The 27,138-nt window shown below is 54.8% G+C and overlaps 1 protein-coding gene across 9 annotated transcripts in view; it reads left to right on the top strand.

Moving 5' to 3' along the window:
* Nucleotides 1-24,770, top strand: part of AMZ1 (archaelysin family metallopeptidase 1) — a 40,391-nt gene extending 15,621 nt beyond the window's left edge. For 8 of the 9 annotated variants that reach the window (XM_063646095.1, XM_055292184.2, XM_055292185.2 and 5 more), the window contains 6 exons: nt 5,136-5,657; nt 7,750-7,921; nt 13,707-13,831; nt 14,190-14,359; nt 14,766-14,942; nt 17,425-24,770. In XM_063646095.1, coding sequence (XP_063502165.1) covers nt 5,354-5,657; nt 7,750-7,921; nt 13,707-13,831; nt 14,190-14,359; nt 14,766-14,942; nt 17,425-17,985 — 1,509 coding nt within the window. In that variant the 5' untranslated portion in view covers nt 5,136-5,353 and the 3' untranslated portion in view covers nt 17,986-24,770. The remainder of the gene's footprint in view (nt 1-5,135; nt 5,658-7,749; nt 7,922-13,706; nt 13,832-14,189; nt 14,360-14,765; nt 14,943-17,424) is intronic. The other variant, XM_055292188.2, reaches the window with a different exon arrangement.
* Nucleotides 24,771-27,138: the final 2,368 nt, after the last annotated feature.

Below are 27,138 nucleotides of genomic sequence, written 5' to 3' on the forward strand. Positions count from 1 at the left end.
CTCAGCTGCTTCTGGCTGACGTGGGTCTGTGCTTATGGCTCCTCCTTGCTCAGCTTCTGGCCCCTCTGCAAGACTTGTCCACTATGGCCCTTTCCATGGCCACAGGATCTGGTCCTCTCCATCATCTGTGTATCTGATGTTTCTTTCTTCCCCTGTGGTCCAGAAGTGGGAATTCCACCCTGGTGTGAACCTGCCAGGACTGCCCTGTTCACTCCAGGAATGAGACCCACGCTGGAGTCTGGTGGTGGGCATGGGGGTCTGGGCACAGGCTCGGTCTGCATAGAACCCACGTGGTCCCGGCAAGGTGGGGCCCTGCTTCGCATGGTGATGGGAACCATGGTCCTTGAAAATCTGCATGTTCAGGCCAATGCGGTGGCTCAGGCTTATAATCCCAGCACTTTGGGAGGCCAATAAGGGAGGATTGCTTGAGCCTCAGAGTTCAAGACCAGCCTGGGCAACATAGTGAGACCCTTCTCTACAAAAAAAAAAAAAAATTGACTGAGCGTGTTGGTGCATGTCCGTAGTCTCAGCTACTCAGAAGGCCAAGGCAGGAGGACTGCTTGAGCCCAGGAGTTGGAGGCTGCAGTGAGCTGAGTGTACCACAGCACTCCAGCCTGGGCGACACAGGGAGATCCTGTCTCATTTAAAAAAGAAAAAAAGGCCCGGCGCAGTGGCTCACGCCTATAATCCCAGCACTTTGGGAGGCCAAGGCAGGTGGATCACTTGAGGTCAGGAGTTCGAGACCAGCCTGACTAACATGGTGAAACCTTGTTTCTACTAAAAATACAAAATTAGCCAGGCATGGTAGTGGGCACCTGTAGTCCCAGCTACTCAGGAGGCTGAGGCAGGAGAATTGCTTGAACCCGGAGGCGGAGGTTGCAGTGAGCTGAGATAGCGCCATTGGACTCCAGCCTGGGTGACAGAGCGAAACTGTCTTGGGAAAAAAAAAAAAAAAAAAGGAAATGGACATAACTATTATTAGAAAACAAAATCTGTGTGTTCCAACCCCCCCGCCCCACCCCCACAACCTCTGATTCTGGTGTGGCATGGCATTGCTTAAGTTAGATTTAACCCTACTCCACCTCCGTTTCACCCTCTTGAAAATGGGGACAAAACCTGCACCCACTTCTCTGAGGATTAAAGCAATGAAGCCCTGCCTGGAACACAGTGCAGTTTGTGGCTCTTGATAGTCTTTTGTTTTTTTTTTTTTTCAAACGGAGTTTCGCTCTGTGGCCCAGGCTGGAGTGCAGTGATGCGATTTTGGCTCACTGCAAGCTCCGCCTCCCAGGTTCACGCCATTCTCCTGCCTCAGCCTCCCGAGTAGCTGGGACTACAGGCGCCCGCCACCATGCCCGGCTAATTTTTTTTGTATTTTTAGTAGAGACGGGGTTTCATCATGTTAGCCAGGATGGTCTTGATCTCCTGATCTTGTGATCCGCCCGCCTGGGCCTCCCAAAGTGCTGGGATTACAGGCGTGAGCCACTACGCCTGGCCGATAGTCATTTTTATCTGCTGCTGATGACTTAGAACTTCCAGGGCTGGCTGGGCGTGGTGGCTCATGCGTGTAATCCCAGCACTTTGGGAGGCTGAGGTGGGCAGATCACCTTGAGGTCAGGAGTTCAAGATCAACCTGGCCAACGTGGTGAAACCCTGTCTCCACTAAAAATACAAAAATTAGCTGGCCATGGTGGCGGGTGCCTGTAGTCCCAACTACTTGGGAGGCTGAGGCAGGAGAATCGCTTGAACCCAGAAAGTGGAGGTTGCAGTGAGTCAAGATCATGCTACTGCACTCCAGCCTTCAGGGTAGAGGGAGACTCTGTCTCAAAACAACAAAAACAAAAAGCCTTGAGGGCTGGTGGGATTGTAAACTGGTGTGATCTTTCTGCAAAGCAATTTGCAGTACAAATCAAGATCCTTTAAACGTCCACATGTGGAATTTTCTCTTCTAGGAATCGGCCCTGAGGAGCTGGAAACACAGACTTAGTACAAAGATGTTCATCACAGTGTTTTTGGGCAGTGGTTGAAAATAGCATTTTTATTTATTTATTTATTTTTGAGACAGAGTCTTGCCGCGACGCCCAGGCTGGAGTGCAATGGCGCAATTTCAGCTCACTGCAACCTCCAACTCCCAGGTTCAAGTGATTCTTCTGTGTCAGCCTCTTGAGTAGCTGGGATTACAGGCACGTGCCACCACGCTAGGCTAATTTTTGTATTTTTAATAGAGACGGGGTTTCACCGTGTTGGTCAGGCTGGTGTTGAACTCCTGACCTTGGGTGATCCACCAGCCTCGGCCTCCCAAAGTGCTGGGATTACAGGCATGAGCCTCCGTGCCTGGCTGTATTTTTTATTTTTTTAAATACAAGTTAAATTTGTTGTTGTTTTTTTTTTTTTTTTTTTTTTTGAGACAGGGTCTCACCCCCTCCTCCAGGCTGGAGTGCAGTGGCATGATCATGGCTCACTGCAGCCTTGACTTTCTGGGCTCAGGTGATCCTCCCACCTCAGCCTCCTGAGTTGCTGGGACTAAAGGTGCAAGCCACCACGCCCGGCTAATTTTTTGTGTTTTTATTAGAGATGAGATTTTGCCATGTTGTCTGGGCTGGTCTTGAACTCCTAGGCTCAAGTGATCCATGCGCCTCAGCCTCCTAAAGTACTGAGATTACAGGCGTGAGCCACCACACTCAGCCAAAAATAGCATTTTTGTATAATGTTTAAGGATTTGGAAAATGCTCATGATTTACGAAGCAAAAAGATACAGGATTATATATGCAGTTGGATCTTAAATTTGTAAAATATATTTGGAGAAAGAAGCTATAGAAAGCTCCGGGTTGGCAGTGATCTCAATGGAAATTCAGTCCCAGCCCCTCCCGTCCTCTAAGCCAGTACGTTTCTCTGGAAAAAATAATATCTGTGTATAGTTGTGTGCACACATGTATATACAGCTGTGTCACATTTTCCCCAAAAGAAAATGTATAAGTTACATATATCAAATTTGTTTATGATTCACATATACATAGGAATATGAGCACATATACATGTATTTTCCAGATGAATGTGTAAAACTGGAGTTAGTGGGCCAGGCGTGGTACATATGCCCATGTTCCCACTATTCAGGAGGCTGCTGTGAGCCAAGATTGTGCCACTATACTCCAGCCTGGGCACAGAGCTAGAACTATTCTGTTAAAAACAAAAACAAAAAAACAGGTGCGGTAGCTCACGCCCGTAATCCCAGCACTTTGGGAGGCAGAGGCAGTTGGATCACTTGAGGCCAGGAATTTGAGACCAGCCTGGCCAATGTGGTGAAACCCTGTTTCTACTAAGAATACAAAAATTAGCCTATCATGGTGGGGGGGCACCTGTAATCCCAGCTACTTGGGACGCTGGGGCAGGAGAATTGCTTGAACCCGGGAGGTGGAGGTTGCAGTGAGCCCAGATCACGACACTGCATTCTAGCCTGGGTGACACAGCAAGACTCCATCTAAAAAACAAAAAGAAGTTGGGGGTGGGGAGTCTGTGTGCAGTGGTTGATGTACTTTGGGAGGTTGAGGAGAGAGGATTGCTTGAGCCCAGGAGTTTGAGATCAGCCTGGGCAACATAGTGAGACCCCATCTCTACAAAAAATACAAAAATTAGCAGGGCATGGTACACACCTGTATTCCCAGCTACTTGGGAGGCTGAAGCAGGAGGATTGCTTGAGCTCAGGAGTTGGAGGCTGCAGTGAGCTATGATCGCACCACTGCCCTCCAGCCTGGGTGACACAGCGAGATCCCATCTCTAAAAAAGAAATCAGGGTTAGTTAAAGAGAGTACAGGGCTGTTCATTCTCCCTGCAAAAACAAAGCTGTTTCTGGTTTTCCGGCTAGGGCTGGCAGGTCTTGCAACTTGATGGTCTGCAGAGAAATGGGTTTTGCGTGTCTAGCTCAGCTTTCTAGAGGAAGCTTGTCTGAGGGCTGCTGATTCATAAGGGTATATTCATACGTCCTTAGCTGCACCTGCCTTGCTGCATTATTTGTGCATCTCATTTCTGTGGTTTCTGGTTCGTTTCTAGCCTCTCCCCACAACCACCCCTTTGCTTTTATCTGTTCTGTGAGGCTTCCCCTGCCCAGCCCACTCTCCATCTGCCCTGGCAGGTCTCACAGTCTCCGGACAGAGACATAAGTGTAGCCTGGAACCAAGCATGCGCTGACGGCTCTCAGGCGTGTTCCTGAGTGTGGGGTTGCCCAGCTGCTGCTCCGGTCAGAGCATCTGTTTTGCAGGGTGGCTTTGTCACGGTTCTGCCAGCCCCATGCCCCCCACTGTCTCCTCCCTACCTGGTCCGTCCTGGGCGTTGAAATCCGCTGTTGCTTCTCCACCTCTCCTTGTTTCTAGCTGGTGGGGTTTGGCACAAACGCCTGCCCAGACTGCTTCATCTGGATCTCGAGACCCTCATGTGTGTCCTGGGGATGTCTGGGTGCTGTTGGGGCTGCCTACCCTCACCCCTCCAAACATATGCTTGCTGGGCGCACAGGGACCTGCCAGGAAAGCTTGTAATTGGGATGAAGAGCTGCCATGATGGGGGTTCCTGGGTGTTGGGGTCCCTAGGTGATGGGGGCTCTGGGTGAGGAGGAACCCCAGGAGACGGGGGGCCCAGGTGAGGGTGCACACTTTGTGATCACGCCGTGGAGAAGAGCGTTTGGTTTCCACCTGGAGGGGCCCTTCTAGCTCTGTAGGGAGGGGAGGAGGACTCTCTTCCCTCCAAGGGCTCCAGACAGAGTTGGCTGGTAAGAGAGAATGGAAGAATGGCCTTGGGGGCCCCTGCCCTTCTGTGGGGGCCCATGGACACATGTCCCTGCCCCTGCTGAGCAGGACTTACTTCCCCATACCCAGTTCTGGATGAGGGAAGCTTCTGGAAGAGATTGTAGCTGTGCCCTGGGTGGCCCATGGGACCCAACCTGCTAGAGAAGATGAAGTGGTTGGATGTGTCCTTCCAACCTTGCTGGGTGGCAGTGCTGTGTCCTGGAGGGGCCGGGACTCCCTCTGACGCCCTCGTCCTCTGCAGAGCTTGTCCCCAGGCCTGGGCAGGAGCGGCCCGTCCCCTGCCTGGGACATCGGGCTGTGTGTACTCGGCAGTGAGGGGACCCCTGTTCGTGTCATCCACAGGGTGCTGTGGGCCCGGAAGCGTCCATGCCTGAGGGCATCCAGGACCAGGCAGAGCTGGGCCTTGAGGGCCCTTGGACCAGCGTCTGTCTGCAGGGAGCCCCCGGTAGCCGCTTGGATCAGCCCGAGGGAAGATTCTGGACGAGACCGTGGCCGTCCCCCGGGTGGCCCATGGACAGCAGCAGGGGCTCCCAGGAGTGGCCAGGCCCTGCCCGCCCACCATGCTGCAGTGTAGACCTGCACAGGAGTTCAGCTTCGGGCCCCGGGCCCTGAAGGACGCCCTGGTCTCCACTGACACGGCCCTGCAGCAGCTGTATGTGTCCGCCTTCTCCCCTGCCGAGCGGCTCTTCCTGGCCGAGGCCTACAACCCGCAGAGGACGCTCTTCTGTACCCTGCTCATCCGCACGGCCTTTGACTGGCTCCTGAGCCGCCCCGAGGCCCCCGAGGACTTCCAGACCTTCCACGCCTCCCTGCAGCACCGGAAGCCCCGCCTGGCTCGGAAGCACATCTACCTACAGCCGATAGGTACGGGGCACCCGCAGCCATCAGCACTCTCCTGGGGGACCAGCTTATATATAGCACAAGGAAGGGGGGATGTCTGTGCATAGCTCCTAGCAGGACTGAAACGAGGGAAGAGGGCCCTGGGTGTTTGGGATGCCAGGGTGGAGGCAAGGAGGTCCTGGCTGGGCCAAGGTTTCCTTCCTCCCACCCCATCCTGACATGATGCTCAGACGGCCCAGGCTCTGGGACTGGTCCCCATGCAGGTGTGGCCTCATCCAGATGTGCACGGTCCTGGCTACGCCTGTTGAAACTAGAGCCATCCTAGGCACTGTGCTGCGGGCTGTATAAAGATCACGCTGGGCGTGGTGGTGCACACCTGTAATCCCAGCTACTTGGGAGGCTGAGGCAGGAGAATCGCTTGAACCTGGGAGACAGAGGTTGCGGTGAGCTGAGATCATGCCACTGCACTCCAGCCTGGGTGACGGAGTGAGACTGTCTCAACAACCAAAAAAAAAAAAACCACTTCCTCTTTGGGGTGCCGAAATGAGGATCAGCCCATTTCGCAGGCAAGGAAATGGAAGCCGGGAGAGGTCCCTTGACCTGTCTGAGTGGCAGAGCTGGTCACTGGTAGGGACGGGACTGGAACGCAGGTCTATTTGAACTTGGGGCTGGGGTGCTCATCCTGATGCTATAGTGGGAGGGGCTGGGCTGAGCAGGGTGGGGGCTTGAGGGCGCAGAGTGGTCACTGTCCCCAGAGCTCTGTGTCTGGCAGAGTCTGGGGGACCCAGGGTGAATGGGGGGCCGAGACAATAGGCATCCGTGCTTGGAAGGGAACGGCCCAGGCAGATGCAGGGAGTATGAGGAGCAGGGCTGGCGCCTGTGCCTCTCACATGCCAAGAGCAGCCTGGCAGAGACAGCACACGGGATGGGGGCTCTCGGGCTCGGAGAGGAGGAACGGGCTGGCGTCTGCTTCTGACGCCCGCGCACCACGCCTTTCGGCATCTCAACAGCAAGCCAGAGCAGGGCTGGACCTCAGCTGGCCTCGCCCCACGCAGGCTTGTCACCAGCCCTGGTGGTCCACGCAGCCCCTTTCCTGCCCCTCAGGACCCAAATCCTGCTGGTGTCCATTGGTCTCAGCATCCACCACCCCACAGCAGCCAATCCAACAGCTTGGGAGCCACCCGCTTCCCTCCACCTCCCCGCTAATGGCTCAGAGGCTCGCACCCCAAGCTCTGATGCGCAGACACATGGGCATGTTGTCGAGACACAGGGGCTGGGTCAGGAGGCGGGGGCTGGGTCAGGAGGCGGGGGCTGGGTCAGGAGGCGGGGGCTGGGTCAGGAGGCGGGGGCTGGGCCGGGCTCTGCATTTCTCTCCTTTCCTGGGTGAGGCTGATGCTGCTGGCCTGGGGTCCCAGCAGCTGATTTCTCACTGGTCTCCTGGCCTCCACCCTGGTCCTTGTCCATCTGTCCTCCTGACCTGTGATCTGGTGTGTGCATCCCTCCAGGGGCTGCCCTGGGAGCTCCCTGCTGCCTCTCCAGCCTTGACCTGCACCCTTGTGTGCTACTGTCTGCCCCAGCCAGGCTGGCATTTTGCAGCCATGCAGCCTGGCTCTGTGTCCTGCTGTCTGCCCCAGCCAGGCTGGCATTTTGCAGCCATGCAGCCTGGCTCTGTGTCCTGCTGTCTGCCCCAGCCAGGCTGTCTTTTTGCAGCCATGCAGCCCGGCTCTGTCTTGCTCTGTGCCCAAGTCAGGCTGGCATTTTGCAGCCAGGCAGCCCGGCTCTGTGTGCTGCCTGCTCAGCTGCAGTGCCTGGCACTAACCCTAGAAGTCCCTGTCCCTGGTGAGGCCCTGCCTGCTCCCTCCCTGCGCTCACATGCGACTGTCACTGCTGTCCTTCCATCTGTGCATGAACCTTTCCTCTATGTCCCTCGGTGTTGGCCCTTTTGAAAAAGTCATGCTTTCTGTCCCTTTTCTAAGCCCGATGCTCCGCTTGCTGTCAGGGCAGGTCCACACTAGCTTTGTTCACCCAGCAGCCCGGTGTCTGCGGGCGATTCCTGGGGAGGGGGTCCCAGGCGGGCGGGGGCGCCGCAGGGCTGAGGGCGCTGTTCTCCCACCAGACCTGAGCGAGGAGCCAGTGGGAAGCTCCCTGCTGCACCAGCTGCGCAGCTGCACGGAGGCCTTCTTCCTGGGCCTGCACGTCAAGTACCTGCCCTCGGTGGCGGCCGCGTCCATCCGCTGCTCCTCGCGGCCCAGCCGGGACTCTGACAGGCTCCAGCTCCACACAGGTGAGTGAGGATGGCAGCGGTGGCTCAGGCCAAGGCAGGCCCCTTCCGGAAGGAAGAGGGGGGAGGAAGGCGCCCAGGAGAGGAAAGGAAACTTTTCCTCCTTTTTGGTGGGAAACATCCATTTCCCAGGTGTTTGGGAAGCAGGACTGAGACGGGGAGTTCCTTCTTCCCACCCAGGAGTGTCTGGGGACCTGACCATACAGCCAGTGCCCACGGGAAAACGCCACAGCAGGAGGAGTGAGCCCTTCTTTGTTTTTTGAGATGGAGTCTCGCTCTGTCGCCCAGCCTGGAGTGCAGTGGTGCGATCTCGGCTCACTGCAACCTCCCGGGTTCAAGCGATTCTCCTGCCTCAGCCTTCTGAGTAGCTGGGACTACAGGCGCATGCCACCACATCCAGCTAATTTTTGTATTTTTAGTAGAGACAGGATCTCACTGTGTTGGCCAGGCTGGTCTTGAATTCCTGACCTCAAGTGATCTGCCTGCCTCAGCCTCCCAAAGTGCTGGGATGACAGGCGTGAGTCACCGTCACTGGCTTGAAATGAGCACTTCTAAGGCCACTCAGCATGGCTCCAACCTTCCGTCTTTGCATAGTACTTTACATGTGCCTAGAAGACCCCTAACCCTCAAGCCCTTACCCCTTCTCTGCAGGTCGCTGGTGACTGGAGAGTGTGAGGCTGGGTTGAGAGGCAGAGGTGAAATGAGGGCTCTTTTGGTGGATAGGAAACCGAGGCTCAAGTTTAGGGAGGGCCTCGAAAGGGCTGGAATGTGCAGATGGACGGCTTTCATCAGTTCTGGGATCCCAACCATTGCTGCTTTTGTCAGTTATCGCCTCTGCCCCATTCTCTTCTCTCCTGTGACTCCAACTGAATGTATATTAATCCATCTTACTCTCTTATTTATGATATCTTTTATGATCATTCATGCTTTAGTCTGAATTTATTCTCATCCTTTGGCTAAGGCTTACTCTCTCTGGAGTCACATCTGAGGTACTTTTTTTTTTTTTTGAGATGGAATCTTGCTCTGTTGCCCAGGCTGGAGTGCAGTGGCGTGATCTCGGCTCACTGCAAGCTCTGCCTCTCAGGTTCACGCCATTCTCCTGCCTCAGCCTCCCGAGTAGCTGGGACTACAGGCACCCACTACCATGCCCGGCTAATTTTTTTGTATTTTTAGTAGAGACAAGGTTTCACCATGTTAGCCAGGATGGTCTCGATCTCCTGAACTCATGATCTGCCTGTCTCGGCCTCCCAAAGTGCTGGGATTATAGGCGTGAGCCACCATGCCTGGCCTCATCTAAGTTACTCTTAAACCCATATATTGAGGCTGGACATGGTGGCTCACACCTGTAATCCCAGTACTTTGGGAGGCTGAGGTGGGAGGATAGCTTGATGGCAGGTGTTCAAGACCAGCCTGGGCAACTAGGCTAGACCCTGTCTATGCAAAAAATATAAAAACAGCTGGTAGTGGTGGCACACATCTACAGTCTCAGCTACTTGGGAGGCTGAGAGTTTGAAACTGCAGTGAGTTGTGATCGTGCTACTGTATTGTCCTCTATCCTGGGTGACAGAACAAGACCCGATCATTTAAAAAAATCACAACCCCCATATATTGTGTTCCTAATTTCAGTTGTCATGTTTGTCAGTTCTATAGTTTCTAGTGGATTCTATTTCAAATTAGCAGTGTCATGCTTTTATAGGTCTCAGTTGTCTATGACACTTCAAGTTCAGCATTGATGTCCATGAACATAGTTGCTTGACAGTCTGTCCAATGATTGTACTATCTGGAATGCCCATGTGCCTGCATTTGTTATTTCTGCTAATTTTGTCTGTTATCCTGCCTCATTGTGCCTTGTTATTTTCAATTGTTAGTTAGGCATCTTATTGGAAAAATTAGTTTAACTTTGAGAATTTTTGGCCTGGGCTGATGTTTTTCACCATAGAGGATTTTCTGTTCCTCTGCCAGGCACCAAAGGGCTGAATGTGGGACAAAGACGTGAAGCTTTTCTGGGTCATCCTGATGGTCCCCAAGGCTCTGCATCCCTCCCAGGGTAGGAAGCATGTCATCAGGGTCATCCTGCCCACTCCCTGACCCCAGAAACAGTCCAGCTTCATCTGTTTGAGCTCGAATCCTCCCCGTTTTTCTCATTAGGTCTCTGCCTTGGTTACTGAGGTGTAATTTAGATAGTAAAATTCATCCTTTTTAGTGTACGGTTCTGAGACTTGACAAGTGCGTACATCATGTAGCCATCACCATTCAGATAGAGGGCGGCTCTCTATCCCTCTACCGGCCGCCAAACCTTCCTCTGTAACTCACTCCTCTTCATCTTGGGTGTTGGAAGCAGCTGTTCTTTGTCATCCACTCTGCCTGTCTGGCCATCTTTTGGTGGGAGGGTTGTCTAAATTCCCTAGTGTACCATTACAGGGAGCAGCCACTGTTGACATTTGGGGGTTGATAGGGGTCCCCTGGCTGGGGTGGGGTACCATCCCCTGGGTGGCATGTTTCTTTTCTGTGTCCCAGCCTGCTTTCTGGGTGCAGCCTACACTCCACAGGCTTCCCTGGCCCCTGAGGTCCTAGAGTGGGGTCTGGGGGCAGTGTGGCCTGCCTTGGCCCTGGCCCTAAAACAGAGTCAGGGACCCTGTGCCTCTCAGGCTCGGCCTCTGCAGCCTCAGCTCTCCTCACCTCCCCCACACTGTACGCAGTGCGTCTCGCCTGTTATGGCCTCCCACCTGTCCGTGCCAGGACTGTGGCGGCACAGAGACAGCACCAAGTCCCACAAGGGTCTCTCCAAGGCTTTTCACCCCCTCTGCTTAGTGAACGAACTGCTGTTTCCCCCAGCCGCACACTTCAGAAGGTGCACGGGGGAGCCCTCGGGAAAAAGACGTGCACTCGGGAAGGTTCAAAAGCATGTGGAACGCAGAGGGTATGCCAGGTTGCATTTGTGTGGTCAGCTCAGCCTGGTTTTTAATTTTTTTTTTTTTTTAGAAATGGGGTCTTGCTGTGTCACCCAGGCTCAAGTGCAGTGCTGCGATCATAGCTCCCTGCAGCCTTGAACTCCTGGGGTCTTCTGCCTCAGCCTCCCAAGTGGCTGGGACCACAGACATGTGCCACCATACCTGGCTAATTATTTTGATTATTGGAGACATGGGGTCCTGCCATCCTGCCCAGAGAGTAGCATGCGTTGGATCACTGCAATGGTTTCCTGGGACTGCCGTAACAAAGCCACAAACTGGGTGGCTTAGGGACATTTCTTGTCTCACATTGCTGGGGCCCGCAGTTCTTAACCAAGGTTTTGGCAGGGCCACGTGGTCTCAGAAGGCTCCATGGAGGGTGCTTCCTGGCTGCCTCCAGCTTCTGGAGGTTGCTGGCAATGCCCGGCCCCTGTGGCTTGCAGATGCACAACTCCAACCTCAGCCTTTGACTTCACGTGAGCTTTACGCCATGTGCCTCTGCGTCTCTTCTAAGACTCTAGTCAGTGGGTCTCCTTAATGACCTCATCTTAACTGGATTACGTTTCCAAACAATGGCAGGTCCCAGGAGTTAGGACTTCCACCTGTCTTTTTGGGGGGATATAACTCGATCCACAACAATCATCATCACCTTGTTAGCATCATGGTCAATCAATCATCATCACCTTGGTGGCATCATTGTCAATCAATCACCTTGTTAGCAAAAATTCCTTGGCCTCTCCTCCAAGACTCGTCACTCATTTCCCAAGGTCATACCCTAGACCTGCATTGTCCAAGACAGTAGCCACTGGCCCCCTGTGGCTCTGAACACAAAAAATATAGCTGGTCTGAAATGAGATGTGCAGTAAATGGAAAATACATACCAGAATTGAAAAGTTAATACGAAAGGCAATGTAAACTCATAATTTAAACCTTTTTGGGTGGGGCACAGTGGCTCATGCCTGTAATCCCAGCACTTTAGGAGGCCGAGGGGGGAGAATTGTTTGAGGACAGTTTGAGACCAGCCTGGCCAACATTATGAGATCTCGTCTCTACAAAACATTTAAAAATTAGCTGGCTGTGGTGGTTCATGCCTGTCATCCCAGCTGCTCAGGAGGCTGAGGCAGGAAGATCGCTTGAGCCCAGGTCGACACTTCAGTGTGAGCTGTGATTGCACCACTGCACTCCAGCCTGGGTGACAGAGTGGGATGTTATCTCAAAAACAAACATAGGGCCGGCTGCGGTGGCTCACGCCTGTAATCCCAGCACTTTGGGAAGCCGAGGCAGACGGATCACGAGGGCAGGAGTTTGAGACCAGCTTGACCAACATGGTGAAACCGTGTCTCTACTAAAAATACAAAAATTAGCTGGGTGTGATGGCACGTGCCTGTAATCCCAGCTACTCAGGAGCCTGAGGCAGGAGAATCGCTTGAACCCGGGAGGCGGAGGTTGCAGTGAGCTGAGATTGCGCCACTGTACTCCAGCCTGGGCAACAAAGCGACACTCCATCTCAAAAAAAAAAAAAAAAAAAAAAAAAAAAAAAAAAAAAAAAAAACACAAAAAAACCTCCTTGCCCATCTGTTCCTTTTAATGGTAGAACTCCTTGGAAAACACTTTTCTCCCGTGTGCCTCTGTGCCCCAACCCCTCCTCTCTGCAGTAACTCTGACACCCTCTCCGGGTTTCCTGGGCCCGTGGTGGCTGCTCTGCCTCCTTCCCTCCCTGGGCTCCTGGTTTCCCGGCTTTGATGTCATCATGCCCAGGTTCAGCCCCAGGCCTCTCCTGTATCTGTCCACACTCATGCTTGTGGGAACCACGCTAACAAGTTACACAGCTTGCTAGCTTGGATGATCCACTGTGATCTTACAGCTCTGCGGGTCAGGAGCCCCCCTGGGCTAAAGTCAAGGATCGGCTGGGCTGGTTCCTTCTGGAGGCTCCGGGGGAATCTATTTCTTGCCCTTTCCAGCTTCTACAGGCACCCCCATCCTTGGCTAACGGCCCTCTCTCCGAGCCAGCCCTGCAGCGCCCTCAGGCCTCGTGTTGTCACCCAGACCCCCCGCTGCCTCTAACGAGGGCTTTTTTTTTTTTTTTTTTTTGAGATGGAGTCTGGCTGTGTTACCCAGGCTAGAGGGTAGTGGCACGATCTCAGCTCACTGCCACCTCTTACCTCCTGGGTTCAAGCAATTCTCCTGTCTCAGCCTCCTGAGTAGTTAGGATTACAGGCACGCACCACCATGCCCGGCTCATTTTGTATTTTTAGTAGAGATGGGGTTTTGTCATGTTGGCCAGGCTGGTCTCGAACTCCTGACCTCAGGTGATCCGCCCATCTCGGCCTTCCGAAGCGCTGGGATCACAGGTGTGAGCTACCGCGCCCGGCCTTACCCAGGGTTCTTGTGATGGCATCAGCCTCACCTGGCTGATGCAGAATAACGCCCCCATCCCGAGATCTTTAATCATCTGCAGCCCCTTTTGCTGTGGGTACTCACAGGTCCCAGGGCTGAGATGTGGACATCTCTGGGGCTGTCATTCAGCTGCTGAGGTGGCTTCTTCTTCCCGGGGCTGCAAGCGGCAGTCTTGTTGGCCTGGCTGCCTCTCCAGCGTCCCCACCTGGCTGTCCATGGCCTCTCAAACTTATTATCCTGATCTCCAAATGGCCCCGGCCCTCACTCCACATCATGCAGCACTGTGTGCCCTCAGGTCACACCAAACGCTGGTGGCCCATGCCTGACTTGGGAAGGGGTGGGGCCCAGGCAGAGGAAGACGATGACAGGGTGTGCCAGCCTCAGCCTGGAAGATGGGGGTCCCCGGCTGCCTCCTGACCCCGTCCCCTGGCCCCTCCCCGCAAACAGCATCCTGTCCTTCTTGAAGAACAACAAGCCGGGGGACGCGCTGTGTGTGCTGGGCCTCACGCTGTCCGACCTGTACCCCCACGAGGCCTGGAGCTTCACCTTCAGCAAGTTCCTTCCAGGGCATGGTGAGCCGGGGCCCTGGCAGCTCTGCCTAGGGGGCAGCCTGGCATGGGGCTGCGGCCCCTGTGGCTGCAGGGTACCCTCTTTGCTCTTGCTGCAAGCACCCTCCTGGTGGAAGTCAACACCCATGCATGGGAATAGGTGGCCCCTTCCAGCTCCTCCTGAGGAATGGCGTAGGGGCCGTGCCTCAGCCGTGGCATCTGCCCCAGGGCCCATCTTCATGTAGGCAGGACAGGGCCTCTCAGGACTGGTGTGTCCTTGGGCCATAGCCAGTTTGCATGAGAGCATGAGGTGGGTTTGATGGTGGGCCCCCCAGAGCCAAGGCTGACCCCTGAGAGTGCCGTTCTCTCCATCTCTCTCCAGAAGTGGGCATCTGCAGCTTCGCCCGGTTCTCGGGGGAATTCCCGAAGTTGGGGCCCAGCGCCCCTGATCCACCCCTGGTAGAGGCAGCAGCAGACCGCCCCGAGGCCCCCCTGCAGGACAGAGGCTGGGCCCTGTGCTTCAGTGCCCTGGGGATGGTTCAGTGCTGCAAGGTGGGTTGCGGCTCTGGGCCTGGGAAGCGGGGACAGGAGGGTGCTGGCTGAGTCCGCGGTGCGTCGGTCTGTTACACTGCCCCATCCTCACTGTGAAGTGGATGGACCCCTAACTCTACGGAACGAGGAAAGCAAGGGCACACAGCTATGAAGCAGCAGGGTAGTGATTAGAGCCCCAAGCCCCCATCCTGTGTGGCCTCCCCAGGGCCGCCCACCCTGACTCACCTTTCCCCTGGGGCCCTGAATGCAGCCTGTGCCGCCTGGGGCAGGGGGAGGGCGCCCGGACCACCTCCCGGCCATCCAGCCTCACCCACGTCCTCATTTTGGCCCTGCTGGGGCTGCCTGGGGATCTGCCAGATGCAGGGGCAAGGTGGTGAGGCAAGGTGCTTGGTGGCCTTCCCCCCAGGTCACCTGCCACGAGCTCTGCCACCTTCTGGGCCTGGGGAACTGCCGCTGGCTCCGCTGCCTCATGCAGGGTGCGCTCAGCCTGGACGAGGCCCTGCGGCGGCCCCTGGACCTCTGTCCCATCTGCCTGCGGAAGCTGCAGCACGTCCTAGGCTTCAGGCTCATCGAGAGGTACCAGGTGAGTTGCCGAGTTGTGCTGCCCGGCTGGTGGGACCTGCGCTCCGGAGGCCCGCGAGCGCCACCTGGAGGCCACGGGGACAGCGCACAGGCTTTGTCAACTGCCGGCTTCCAGGCAGTGCAGAGCCCCGGGACCTGCGTTGGGGTTGAGCTCCATCCGAGTTTCACTGGCGGTAGGTCGAGTCCTGCCAGTGCCCACGTGTGGCGGCTGTGGCCGGGAGGTTGCAGCGGGGTGGAGTGGGGACGAGGGCTTTTCTCCCTCTGTCAGGAAGAGCTGGCATTGGAGCCCCAGCCGGGAGGGGCCTTCCTGGTGCAGCCGGCGAGTGGCACGGTCTTCCCAGGGTAACTTCTTCTTTTCTTTCCGTCACCAACACTTGGGTCACTGCTGCTCAGAGGCGGCGGGAGCTGACACAACAAGGCTGTGTTGGAAGCAGCCTCCATTCCTAACTCCCTCTAGCTGTCGCTTGGGTGGGGTTGCCCAGCAAAGGCCTTGTACATATTCATGGACATTTGTTTGAAAGCTCAAAAGCTTTTCTCTGAGTTCTGAGTGCAAAGGCAGGTGGTGGTAATTTTTCTTTAAACCCAGCTTTGGACGAAAACCAGTTATAAGGTGCTCGCTGCGCACAGGCACCAGAGCAGTCAATGAAACCGCGCTGGGAAGCCCCTGCATCCTCCTCCTCCCGGCCGTCGAGGCAGGTGGGGGTGTGGTTCCCGGACTGAGCCTGTCAGAAGCCCCTGCAGGGCCCAGCTGGGTCCTGCTTCCTTCTGGGGCAGAGTGAGGATCTGCATCTTGCAGGGCTGCTGGGTGACGCTGAACTAGAGGCCGGGGCACTTCTAGCTCACAGTGCTGGAATCTCTGCAGGGATCCTCTCTGCAGACTCTGGCAGTAAAGGGAAGGTGAAGGGGCACAGAGGAAACAGCTTTCCCAAGTGGAAGGAGGAGAGGAGCCTGTGACTTGGGGGGAGCCCAAGCGCAGCCGTGGCTGAGGGTAGGAGCATCTCCTGAGGGTGCAGGTGGCGCGATGGCTGGTCGGCACCTGGTGATGCCTTGTAAAGGTTGCTGCTGCCAGCTGTGCCCCATTGAGGGGCAGCTTGGTCTGCAGAAAGTGTCGAGAGCTCTCATTTGATGCCTTCACTTGGGGTCTTGTGCAACCATCTGACATGAACTTTTATCATGTGCATGCCCCTCCCTACACGTGCTGACCTGACATAGCCTGGATCCACCTGGATCTGAGCTGGAGGGTACAGCTCCTCCTCCAGCCCAGATCGCTCTCCCTTCCACGAGCACCATCTCCCGGGGCTGTGGAGGGAAGAGGGCCAGGGCAAAGGCACTCCAGGGTGGCCTGGCCCTCCTGGCTGTTGTAGGGAGGGCAGTGGTGCAGATGTGAGGTCACTTTCCGTCCCAGTGCTCTGGGAGGTGCTGGAGAGCTGACCAAGGGTCTGGCCAGAAAAGGTCACTGCTGTCCATTGACAGCAATCACTGAAATGCCTCTTGAAGAAAGCCTGACTTGTGGTCTCTGCCACTTCCTGTGGTGTAAACTAGTCTCACTATGGCTGATGTGAGCTCCCAATGTGAGTGAGCGCTGAGTTGGGAACAGGCGTGCAGTGGGACCTTGTTAAACGGTGTGTCCCCTGTACAGATGCAGGAGAGGAGAATACCCTTGAGAGCAGAGGCAAGAGTGAAATGGAGAAAACATTTAGGAAGTGAGTTTCAAGTATTTCCTTTGCTTTACATTTTTCTTTCCCTTGTGGTCTCACCATGTTGCCCAGGCTGGTCTTGAACTCCTGGGTTCAAGTGGTCCTCTTGCCTCTGCCCCCCTGTGCTGGAATTACAAGCGTGAGCCACCATGCCCTGATCTTTGCTTTAAAATTTTAAATTTTATTTAATTATATGCTTTCTGGGTGGGTGCCGTGGCTCACACCTGTAATCCCAGCACTTTGGGAGGCCGAGGTGGGTGGGTCACCTGAGGTCAGGAGTTTGAGACCAGCCTGGCTAACATGGTGAAACCCCATCTCTACTAAGAAATGTAAAAATTAGCCGGGCATGCTGGCGGGAACCTGTAATCCCTGCCACTCAGGAGGCTGAAGCAGGAGAATTGCTTGAACCTGGGAGGCAGAGGTTGCAGTGAGCCGAGACTGCGGCACTGCACTCCAGCCTGGCCAACAGGGCAAGACTCTGTCTCAAAAAAAAAAAAAAAAAAAAAAATTTAAGTGTTCCATTCTTTAACTTTGGATGACAAGCAGCTTGCGAAGTTCCTAAACAGTGAGCTCTCGCGGGCGGGTACCTCCGACTCTGGCACGGCCTGGACCTGAGTCCTCAAAGGGCACTGGTCACAAGAGCCCTCACACCACCAGCCTGACTCTGGCCCCTGGGTAACTGAGGACGGTGGGGTCCCCTTAGGTGACGAGCTGGGTCTCCTGGCAGTTCCCTGGCTACACAAGGGCTGGCATGGAGGAAACTCAGCCTGTGTTTCTCCTTCTTAGAGACTCTACACCTGGACTCAGGCGGTGGTGGGGACATGGCCCAGCCAGGAGGCGGGGGAGCCGTCGGTGTGGGAGGACACCCCGCCCGCCAGCGCTGACTCGGGCATGTGCTGCGAGAGTGACTCGGAGCCTGGCACCAGCGTGTCGGAGCCACTCACCCCTGATGCCTGGAGTCACGCCTTCTCCTCGGGGCCAGAGGTGGAGCCAGAGGAAGGGCTGAGCTCCCTGGCGGCCTCAGAGGCTCCACCACCACTTGGGGGCCCTGCGGAGGCCATCAAGGAACATGAACGGTGGCTGGCCATGTGCATCCAGGCCCTGCAACGGGAAGTGGCGGAGGAGGACCTGGCGCAGGTGGACAGAGCCGTGGACGCCCTCGACCGCTGGGAGATGTTCACGGGTCAGCTCCCGGCCGCCAGGGAGGACCCACCCAGCAGCAGGGACAGCGTGGGGCTGCGCAAGGCCCTGGGGGACAAGTTCTCCTCCCTGAGGAGGAAGCTGAGCGCCCGCAAACTCTCCAGAGCAGAGTCGGCCCCCTGTCCCTGGGATGGGGAAGAGAGTTAGCACAGCAGGGCCGCCCTGCATCTCCTTCCCTAAGGATGCTGGCCAGCACTGTCCAGTAGCTGAGGCCACTACCGACCTGCTGGGGATTAAGAGGAAGGGTCTGGATGGGTGGTGGCTCAGGCCTGTCATCCCATCACTTTGAGAGGCCAATGCGGGGGGATCGCCTGAGGCCAGGAGTTTGAGACCAGACTGGGCAACATGGTGAGACTCTGCCTCTACAAAAGAAAAATTAAAAAATTAGCTGGATGCAGTGGTTCATGCCTGTGGTCCCAGCTATTCAGAAGGCTGAGGTGGGAGGATTGCTAGAGCCTAGGAGGTCAAGGCTGCAGTGGGATGCGATCATGCCACCGTACTGCAGTCTGGGCAACACAGCAAGGCTGTCTCAGAAAAAAAAAAAAAAAAAAAAGTTCTCTGGAGAAGCCACAGACCACCTGTCTTCAGGCGCCTCCTTCAACTCCTATGTCCCAGCCAGCCGCTCCCAGGGGCCTGCACACCTGGAGGGGCCTCCTTGATCCTGGGCGCTTCTTGTGGAGTACAACCCGGACTGTGCTGAGGTTGGGACAGAGCCCCCCTCGCCTGCAAAGGCAGAAGGAGGAAGCAGCGTGAGTCCTGTCTCCTTCCAGGCTGTGGGCCTGCCCTTCAGTTATTTATAGCTGGAGCTGGAGAGGCCGGCTCAGATGAGGAGTGACCCCGGGGGCACACCGGCTCCACACTGCCACCCAGCTTCCAAGGCTGAGTCTCCTCCCTAAAGGGGAAGTGATGGGGTTTTGTCTCTATCTCAAGCGTCAACCACACACACACACACAGTGTCACATTCTGTGGCACTAATAGCATCCTGATCCTGACGGATTTCACCGGGGCTCTCCATGCAAGTCCTGGGGTTTGCCATCTCTTCTGACAAACGCTGCAGGAGGTGAGGGTGTCTGACGTGCACTGAGGGCAGAGGCCCCCTTATTCCCAAGGCGGCTGCAGCTCACCATGGGGAAGATCAACTGCGGTGATGTTTTTGGGAGTTTCGTGGCAAAGGCAGCTGCGCTGTCAGTACCAAGTAGGTGGAGGTGGTGATCAGATGATCTGTCTTTCCTTTTTGATCTAGTTCTATCAGTTGCTGAGAGAGAGGCGTTATTGCTATGGCTGGGCATTTTATCTGTCTCCCTTTAGTTTTGCCGAATTTTGCTTCCTGCACTTTGAAGCTCCTTTATGTCCATGCACATTTTATAGTTGTGTCTTCCTGATGAATTGACCCTTTTATTGTCAAACGTACCCCCTCAGCCTGCAGTGGAGGGTCCCAGCGAGACAGACTTCCGGTTCTGACAGCGGAATCCCTTCGGAGTGACGAAGGCGGGGTCACAGCTCGCGCGCTCTCATCTGGACAGAGGCAAGAACAGGGCAGCTTGGACCTTTTGTGGGTGGGTGGGTCATACGGTTATGGAAGGCTTCTAAGAAAAAATACAAAACTAAAAGAAGGGCTATGCAGGTGAGGTGGGCTGAGGCTTCCTTGTGAATCTGGCATTGGTGGAGGCCAACTGTAGGCTCCTGGTCCTGGTCCCAGTCCGTGTTGACTTCAGAGAAGCAAAGATGGAGCTCAAAAGTAGCGCTAGGATCTTCGTCCCGTTCTCTTTTGCGTAGCTTCAAAGAGGCATGACAGTGACCTGGGAGGGGAGATGAACAGCCAGGCCTTTCAGAAAGTGACCAACGGAAGGTGCCGGCAGAGAGCCCTGCAGTAACAGAAGGTGAAAGCCGGAGGCTGGTGGCTGTTGCTGCGAACAAACCACCCAAAACTTAGTGGCTTAAAATCACCACAGTCTAGCTCATGAATCTATAACTTGGGCAGAGCTTGGAGGAGACGGTTTGCCCCTGTGGCTCGACTGGAAGGTTTGTTCACGTGGCTGCCAAGTGGAAACTGGCTGGGAATCTCAGTCCTTGGTTCCTGCCCACGTGAGACTCCATGGAGGAGAGGCATCTTCTTAGGAAGGCAGCTGCCATATTGTGAGGAAACCAGACAAACAGGGCAGCCAGAGCCAGGCAGCTGGTCCCAGTCCCAGTCCCAGAAAATGCGAAGGGACAAGTATGTGTTGACTTCAGAGAAGCAAAGATGCAGCTGAGAAGTAGCATTAGGACCTTCATCCATACCCTTCTCTTTTGCATAGCTTCTAAGGGGCATGATAGTGACCTAGGAGGTAACTGTGACAGAAGAAAGAAGGCAGACAAATAAAGAGGGTCACTTTCAGAAAGTGACCTGGGCTTCCTCACAATATGGCGGTTGCCCTCCTAAGGTGGACATTGGGAGGGTCAGATGGAAGCTCTGTGGCCTTTCATAACTCAGCCTCATGTCACAGAGTACCTTTCCTGCATTCTACTGAGGCAGTGACAAGGACCCCACCCCAGGTTCATGGGGAGGGGACGTGGCAGGGAATGTGAGACAAAAGAATATCGCTGCAGCCATTCATGAACAGTCGGCCCCACTCGGCGTTCACTGTGGGGATTTGGCTGGTGCACCTGCAAGGTGACCTGACCTGTTTTCCGATTTCCTTCATCTTCTGCAAAAGGTTAACCGCTGGAGTGATGTGAGATTAAACAGAGGTGATAAAAATAGAACAGCCTGGCTCAGGCTGAGGGTGGGAGCGCACTGGGGTTATGGCCAAAGCCTCGGCGCTCTCTGTATCCACGTCCTTTGACCCTCAGCTGTGATGCGTCTCCCAAAAAAGCATTTTGAAATGGGAAGGAGCAAACCACTAAAAAAAACCCCTTTTATCCGCAGCCTTTACCAAGTTGCAGATGTGAGTGAAATTTTTTAAGAGAGCTGTTAGGAGGACTGTTTTGAAATACAACTTTGAGGAAGAGAAATTGGTTTCCCTCCTCTCCCCTGTGTTAGCCCCAGGTTCTGTCTGTGCTGTGGTGAAGAGTAATTTGGGACCGTCACCAGCAAAGATGCTAAGGCAGAGGAGAGAGAATGAGGGCTGCCTTCTCGAGGGAAGGTCACAGCTCACGAATCCTTCTAAACTTAAGCGCTGCAAAAGTTGAACTGAGATTAAATTTAGAGATGGTTTCCAAGACACACAGGGCCATGGTTCTTTCAGTTTTTAAACATGTGCAAAGTCCACTGAATTGCTTTCTCGTCTCCTCATCTGTCAGAAACCCCTGAATTCACGAGGATGGGTCTTCTAGCTTGACAATGACCTCTCTTCTGAGAGCCTCACCCATTTTGGTGGGCCGAGTCAGCGGGACCTCATGGAGCTAAAAATAGTTTGTCATGACAGACGTTATCTGTATTGCTGTGTGTGTGATGAGTCTGGGGAAGCTAACACGTGCCTTCTGAAGTGGCTAGAATACACACTCCCACGTCACAGCCATGCTTTGATGAAGGGGTGAGAAGCAGTGTCACCTCTGAGAGGCAAATCTCTCTTCAGGCAGCCCCGCAGTCCTCTTCCAAAATCTTTTTCCTCTCTTCCTCCCGAAAAAGCCCAAACTCATTGTCAGAGGGGAGAAGCAGCATCCCGACTCCTGTCTATGGTGTGAACCCTGAAGGCACAGGACAGTGAGTGGAGCTCTGCCCCCACCCCCGTTTCCAGAGCATGGGTGAGGAGGCAGGGATTCTGACCTGTTAACATTGTCCTGTGGGACAGCTGCTTCAGACTGTTCCCTGATGAACGAAATCCCCAAAAGCCTTAACAAAATGGCTTAGTCAAGCATGAGTGATAAAGCTGGGAGTCCAAATTTAGATCCCACCAAGTTCAAAGGGGGCAGCTAGAACATTCCAGGGACACATCTACACGCAGAGGGTCTCCATACGGTGCCAAGGGAGCTGCTCTGCAGACCCAACAGGCAGGGACGGCCAGGCCTCGGAGGGAGGGACCGGCTGCCCTGCCCAAGGCCACCTGGACAGGCAAGTCTTCCCTCGGGGGTCAACTCCACAGGGGTCCCTCCTACTTAACAGAGTTTTTTTTACATCAACATCATTGAGTCTGTTGACCTGTAAGGCAGATGGCTGCATCCCCACCAGATGGCTGTGGCCGCTGAGATGGGATTGGGAAGGGCTGGCGCCTCAGAAACGGCAGAGCGGAAGTTCAGGCGCAGTGTGTTCTTGCTTGAACCCCGAGTTCTCCCGCTGTTGTGCAGCTTTCTAAGAAAGCAACCCGGAGAGATCTGAGCAGGAAGAGAATAAGAAGGCGCACGGACTTGGGAGGCCTGCTCCCGATCCCTGAGCAGCCCCCACACGTCGGTTCCCATGCCCCTCGGTTCTGATTACCAGGAAGCTTTCTGGCCCCCGCAGCTCCTTTGGACTCGGAGGAGCGGCCTGGCTGGGTGGCCGGCACTCTTAGGTGAGGTGCCAACGAAAACACCCCCGCCGTTGCTGGGGCTTTACTGATTTGTTTATAAAAGGAGGGCGAGGTCCAGACAGGAATATTTTTATCCCCGTGAAGACGGAGAGAATCAGGGCTTCTCGATGGGGGCTCATAGACCTGACCTGGGCCTGCCTGCCTGTGTGCTGGGAGCAAAGGAGGGCCGCTCTCTAGGCTGGCTTTGCAGCCCCAGTAAGGGTGAGAGACTCACGGGGGCCTGGCTGCCGTCCTGGGAGAGGCCCCGGGGAGCGGCTCGCCCTGCACCCAAGGACTCTCTGGAGATCACCCCGCACGCAGGCTGCTGCAGAGCTGAAATCTAGCTGTGATCCCTGTGGGGGCAACTGCAGAGGTGCCCAGTTTCAAGGAAACCTAAAGAAACGGCAAATTTATGGCTCTTGGAACACCAGGCTGTCAAAGATAAACACCGCAGGGTAATCTAGGAAACACTTCCGGCTTGACTGTAAAGAGCCGTGGCCTGCGAACGGTGTTAAAAACAGCTGCAGATCGCGGGTGGAGACGGGCGGCCGAGCCTTCCCTTTTCTGACATCCTACAGCAGCACCTTGATGAATGAGAACCGGGAAGAACAGAGGTTCATTTTTGAACTACAGCTTCTTGGGTAGGGAGGCAAATGAAAACAGGCTCATGTCAGGGGTTTATTTTAAAAAGCAATTTCCAAGAAGTGTCCTGGGGTCACCACGTGTTCAGTCCAACTCTCCCCACTGCAGTGTTCCCGTGACGATGAGACAAATCCAAATATTCACCGGAGTCAAGCAAACGTGGCGGCCCCTGCCTCCCCGCCGGCGGTTCCAGAATGGCCCAGAGGGTCCACGGCAGCCAGGCCCCTCCAACCTCCTGCCCTCTCTGAGAGGGACCTGAGCTCTCGCAAGATTAACCAGAGACGACACCCACCAGATTCCACCACTGAGGCCTCCCTAATGCCTGCTCCCTAGGCTTTTTAATGAACACACTTGTTACATGGAAACTGAGCCAGGCATGGAGTCACCTGGCTCCACCCTGGGGCTCCTCTGCTGCCGAGAGCGCTGGCTCTCCCGACTATGGGCCCAGTGTTCATTTTCCCTCTCAGGCGCAGTGCTCTGCCCACCACAGTGTTCCTGGTTTTCTGAATACAGCATGACTGAACTGTCACTTCTCAGCAAAGGCCAACACGTCTTTGTCCCGCGCTAGTCCAAGACCATCTTCTGTTCAAGGGCCCTCACCACGCTTTGTGAGTGTTTCATGGGCCTCCTTCAGTGGTGTGTGACCAGCGGGAATGAATGGGGACGTGTTTTGTTCAGCCCTGACTCTTGCACGCTGGTGGCACCCATGGGTGCCCACTCACCTGGCACGTGGACAAAGGTGATGTGCGCAGCAGACGGCTCCCGGGGGGCAGTGTGGGATCCAGTCTGAAGCTGACGCCCCTCTTGGTCAGGCTTTCAGCAGCAGCAGGCAGTGGACTTTTCACCGTTTCTTCCAACACTTTCTCACGTAGGAGCTCCACTGTCCCTTCTAACAGGACGGGGCTTGTGCGGCTGGGTTTGGTCTTGTGGTCAGGGAGAAGCGGGCAGGCCAGGGCTGAGCTGCGTCCGGCTCTCACGTACTTCCTCTCCCTGTGCTCTGCCCACCTGGGGTAGGCCTCTGGGAACAGGGGAGTCACAGAAACTATGGGAAACGGAGTGGGTTGGAAGAGGCAGAGAACATGCTTTTCTCAGGGTCGCTTAACAGGCAGGGGTACAGGAGAGCTCCAGCCATTTATTCCAAATGTATGAGCAGGAAAGAAAGAGGGAGGGAAGCTGTAAGAACAAGCGATATTTTTTTCCCATCTGAAGTGAGAGCAAACTTCCACCACATTCTACCTGTGCCCCTCTGGGTGGGTGGTGGCCGTCCTCTTGGGCGCCCCCTTGTGAGGGCTTGAGGCCTTTACTGGATGGGCAGGATGGGGGCAGCAGCTGTGCCGGCTGCCAACCCAACTCCTCCGACAGAACAGCAGGCGGCTTCCTGGGGCTTGCAGGGAGCCCCTGTCAGAAAGGGGGGTGTCTCTTCATTCCTGCCATCCTCCGGCCACCTCTCCCGCCTGCACCACTTGGAGGCAGTTGTTTCACGTGGGGCTCTTGATGGCATAACCTGAGGTCCATCACGGACCCCCGAGCAGGAGCAATGCCTAAAGAGGGCAAAGGCCAGCGCGCCTGGCAGAGCTCCCTCCTCTGCTCCAACAGCAGAGCCCAGAGCATCCCTTGGCCCGACGCACAAGTCCCACAATAGCCTCTCCCAATGGGAACGACTTAGTCCTAATTACATGAGCTTTAATCACTGCTCAATCGTATGGCACAGTTATTTTTAAAAGTCCAGTCCAAGTGGAAATACACCTGGAGCATCTTATACTGCAATGATTGATGGACGACTTTGATATACAAAATAAATTGTGTTACTCAGTTTTTCTATAATGCTTACATTTTACATTTTCATTCTCAAAATTAATAAATGCTATCAACACCATTTTTTTTTTTTTTTTTTTTTTTTTGAGATGGAGTTTCACTCTTGTTGCCCAGGCTGGAGTGCAATGGTGCGATCTCTGCTCATTGCAACCTCCGCCTTCTGGTTTCAAGCAATTCTCCTGCCTCAGCCTCCCAAGTAGCTGGGATTACAGGCGCCTGCCACACCATGCCCAGCTAATTTTTGTATTTTTAGTAGAGACAGGGTTTCACCATCTTGGTCAGGCTGGTCTCAAACTCCTGACCTCGTGACCCACCCGCCTCAGCCTCCCAAAGTGCTGGGATTACAGGCGTCAGCCACCGCGCCCGGCCTCAACTCCAAATTTTAAAAAGGGCTTAAAGGAAGAGGATGAAATTCTGGAAGTCTAAATGAAGACAGGGAATGTGTCTGTTGAATTCGATAAGCAATTCCTTGCATTTGAGAAGGCAAGGAGCCCACGGGAACCTACCGACAGGGCTGCCACGCACTGCTGGAGAGCTCTCCGTGTAAAGCGCAGCTCCCCTCTGAGACTCGGCTTCTCTGCTGACGTGGACGGGTTCATCTACCCACATGGACGCCCATCCACAACACTTAGTCACTGCTGGAGGCTTTTAAAACACCTGTCAAATGCAGAGACACTCACAAATGTTCACTCCCCGTTTCCATGTCTCCCCACGTCGGGGTGAACGTTTTTTATGCGCTGTGACAAAAAGGAAAGACTAGTGTGTGTTTTGGGGGCCGGAGGGGATCATTATTTCTTTTTTTGAATTTTTATTTATTGAGACGGAGTCTCTCTCTGTCGCCCAGGCTGGAGTGCAGTGGTACGATCTTGGCTCACTGCAACCTCCACCTTCTGGGTTCAAACGATTCTCCTGCCTCAGCCTCCCAAGTAGCTGGGACTACAGGTGCCTGCCACCACGCCTGGCTAATTTTTGTATTTTTAGTAGAGACGCAGTTTACCATGTTGGCCAGGCTGTTCTTGAACTCCTGACTTCAAGTGAAACACCTGCCTCAGCCTCCCAAAGTGCTGGGATTATAGGTGTGAGCCACTGCGCCCAGCCTTTTTTTTTTTTTTTTTTAATTTTTTATTTTAGATACAGGGGTCTTGCTGTGTTGCCCAGGTTATTCTCAAATGCCTTGGGCTCAAGCGACTCTCCTGCCTCAGCCTCCTGAGTAGCTGGGACTACAGGTGTGTGTCTCTACACTTAGCTAACTAAAAACTTTTTTTTGGTAGAGACAGGGTTTCAGCCACGTTGCCCAGGCTGGTTTTGAACTCCTGGGCTCAGGCAATCCTCCTGCCTCGGGCTCACGAAGTGCCTGGATTACAGGTGTGAGCCACCACGCCTGGCCCGTTATTTCTGTTTATATGAATGTCACAGCATGTTTCCTTTGTGACCCTGCGGGCCGCCGTCGCTGGCTGCCTGCCTACGTCCACAGGTCTGGTGGTGGCGACCAGCAGCTGCAAAACGACCGACTCTATTGAAGAAACACTGGGTGGCGCGGGAGGTTCATGCCAATGCCGGGAAGAAGAGCAACCTGGGACGCCTGTGCCTGGGAGGGATGGAAAGGCCAGGGGAGGGTGGAGCTTAGGAGAGGAAGCACAGGTTCTAAGGCCCGAGCTGGGCCCTGTGCTGAGCGCTCACCTCACTCTCCTGCTGCGCACCGCAGTTGCGTGGAAGACGCGAGGAGGCCTCTGCTTCTGGAAAGGCACTTGCCCCACGGTGGAACGCAGTCTGGAAGCCTGTGGATGTGATGCACGCTGCAGAATCCACTGCCACACACATTCTTCTGTTTGAAAGCAGTAGGTGGGCTGGGCGCAGTGGGTCACACCTGTAATCCTAGCACTTTGGGAGTCCGAAGTGGGTGGATCATGAGGTCAGGAGATCGAGACCATCCTCGCTAACAGGGTGAAACCCCGTCTCTACTAAAAATACAAAAAATTAGCCAGGCATGGTGTCAGACGCCCGTAGTCTCAGCTACTTGGGAGGCTGAGGCAGGAGAATGGTGTGAACCTGGTAGGTGGAGGTTGCAGTGAGCCTAGATCGCGACACTGCACTCCAGCCTGGGTGACAGTGAGACTACGTCTCAAAAAAAAGAAGATAGCAGCGGGTGGGTGCCACACTCAGGGGCCCCCACTTCTCAGCAGTGGTGGGGGAGGCAGGGATACAACATGCCAGGAAAACAGGTGTAATTTAAGGCAAATTTTAATAGATTTATAAAAATCATATATACAAAACATGTTAAACTAACCACCGTGGCTATAACATACATTTTTACACTTTAACGTAGCTTAACCTTGTACACTGTATTCGTAAACCGAGTCTGGTCACAGCACGACGG

The sequence above is a fragment of the Symphalangus syndactylus genome, chromosome 9 (genome assembly GCF_028878055.3).
Source record: "Symphalangus syndactylus isolate Jambi chromosome 9, NHGRI_mSymSyn1-v2.1_pri, whole genome shotgun sequence".
In the NCBI taxonomy this organism is placed as follows: Eukaryota; Metazoa; Chordata; class Mammalia; order Primates; family Hylobatidae; genus Symphalangus; species Symphalangus syndactylus.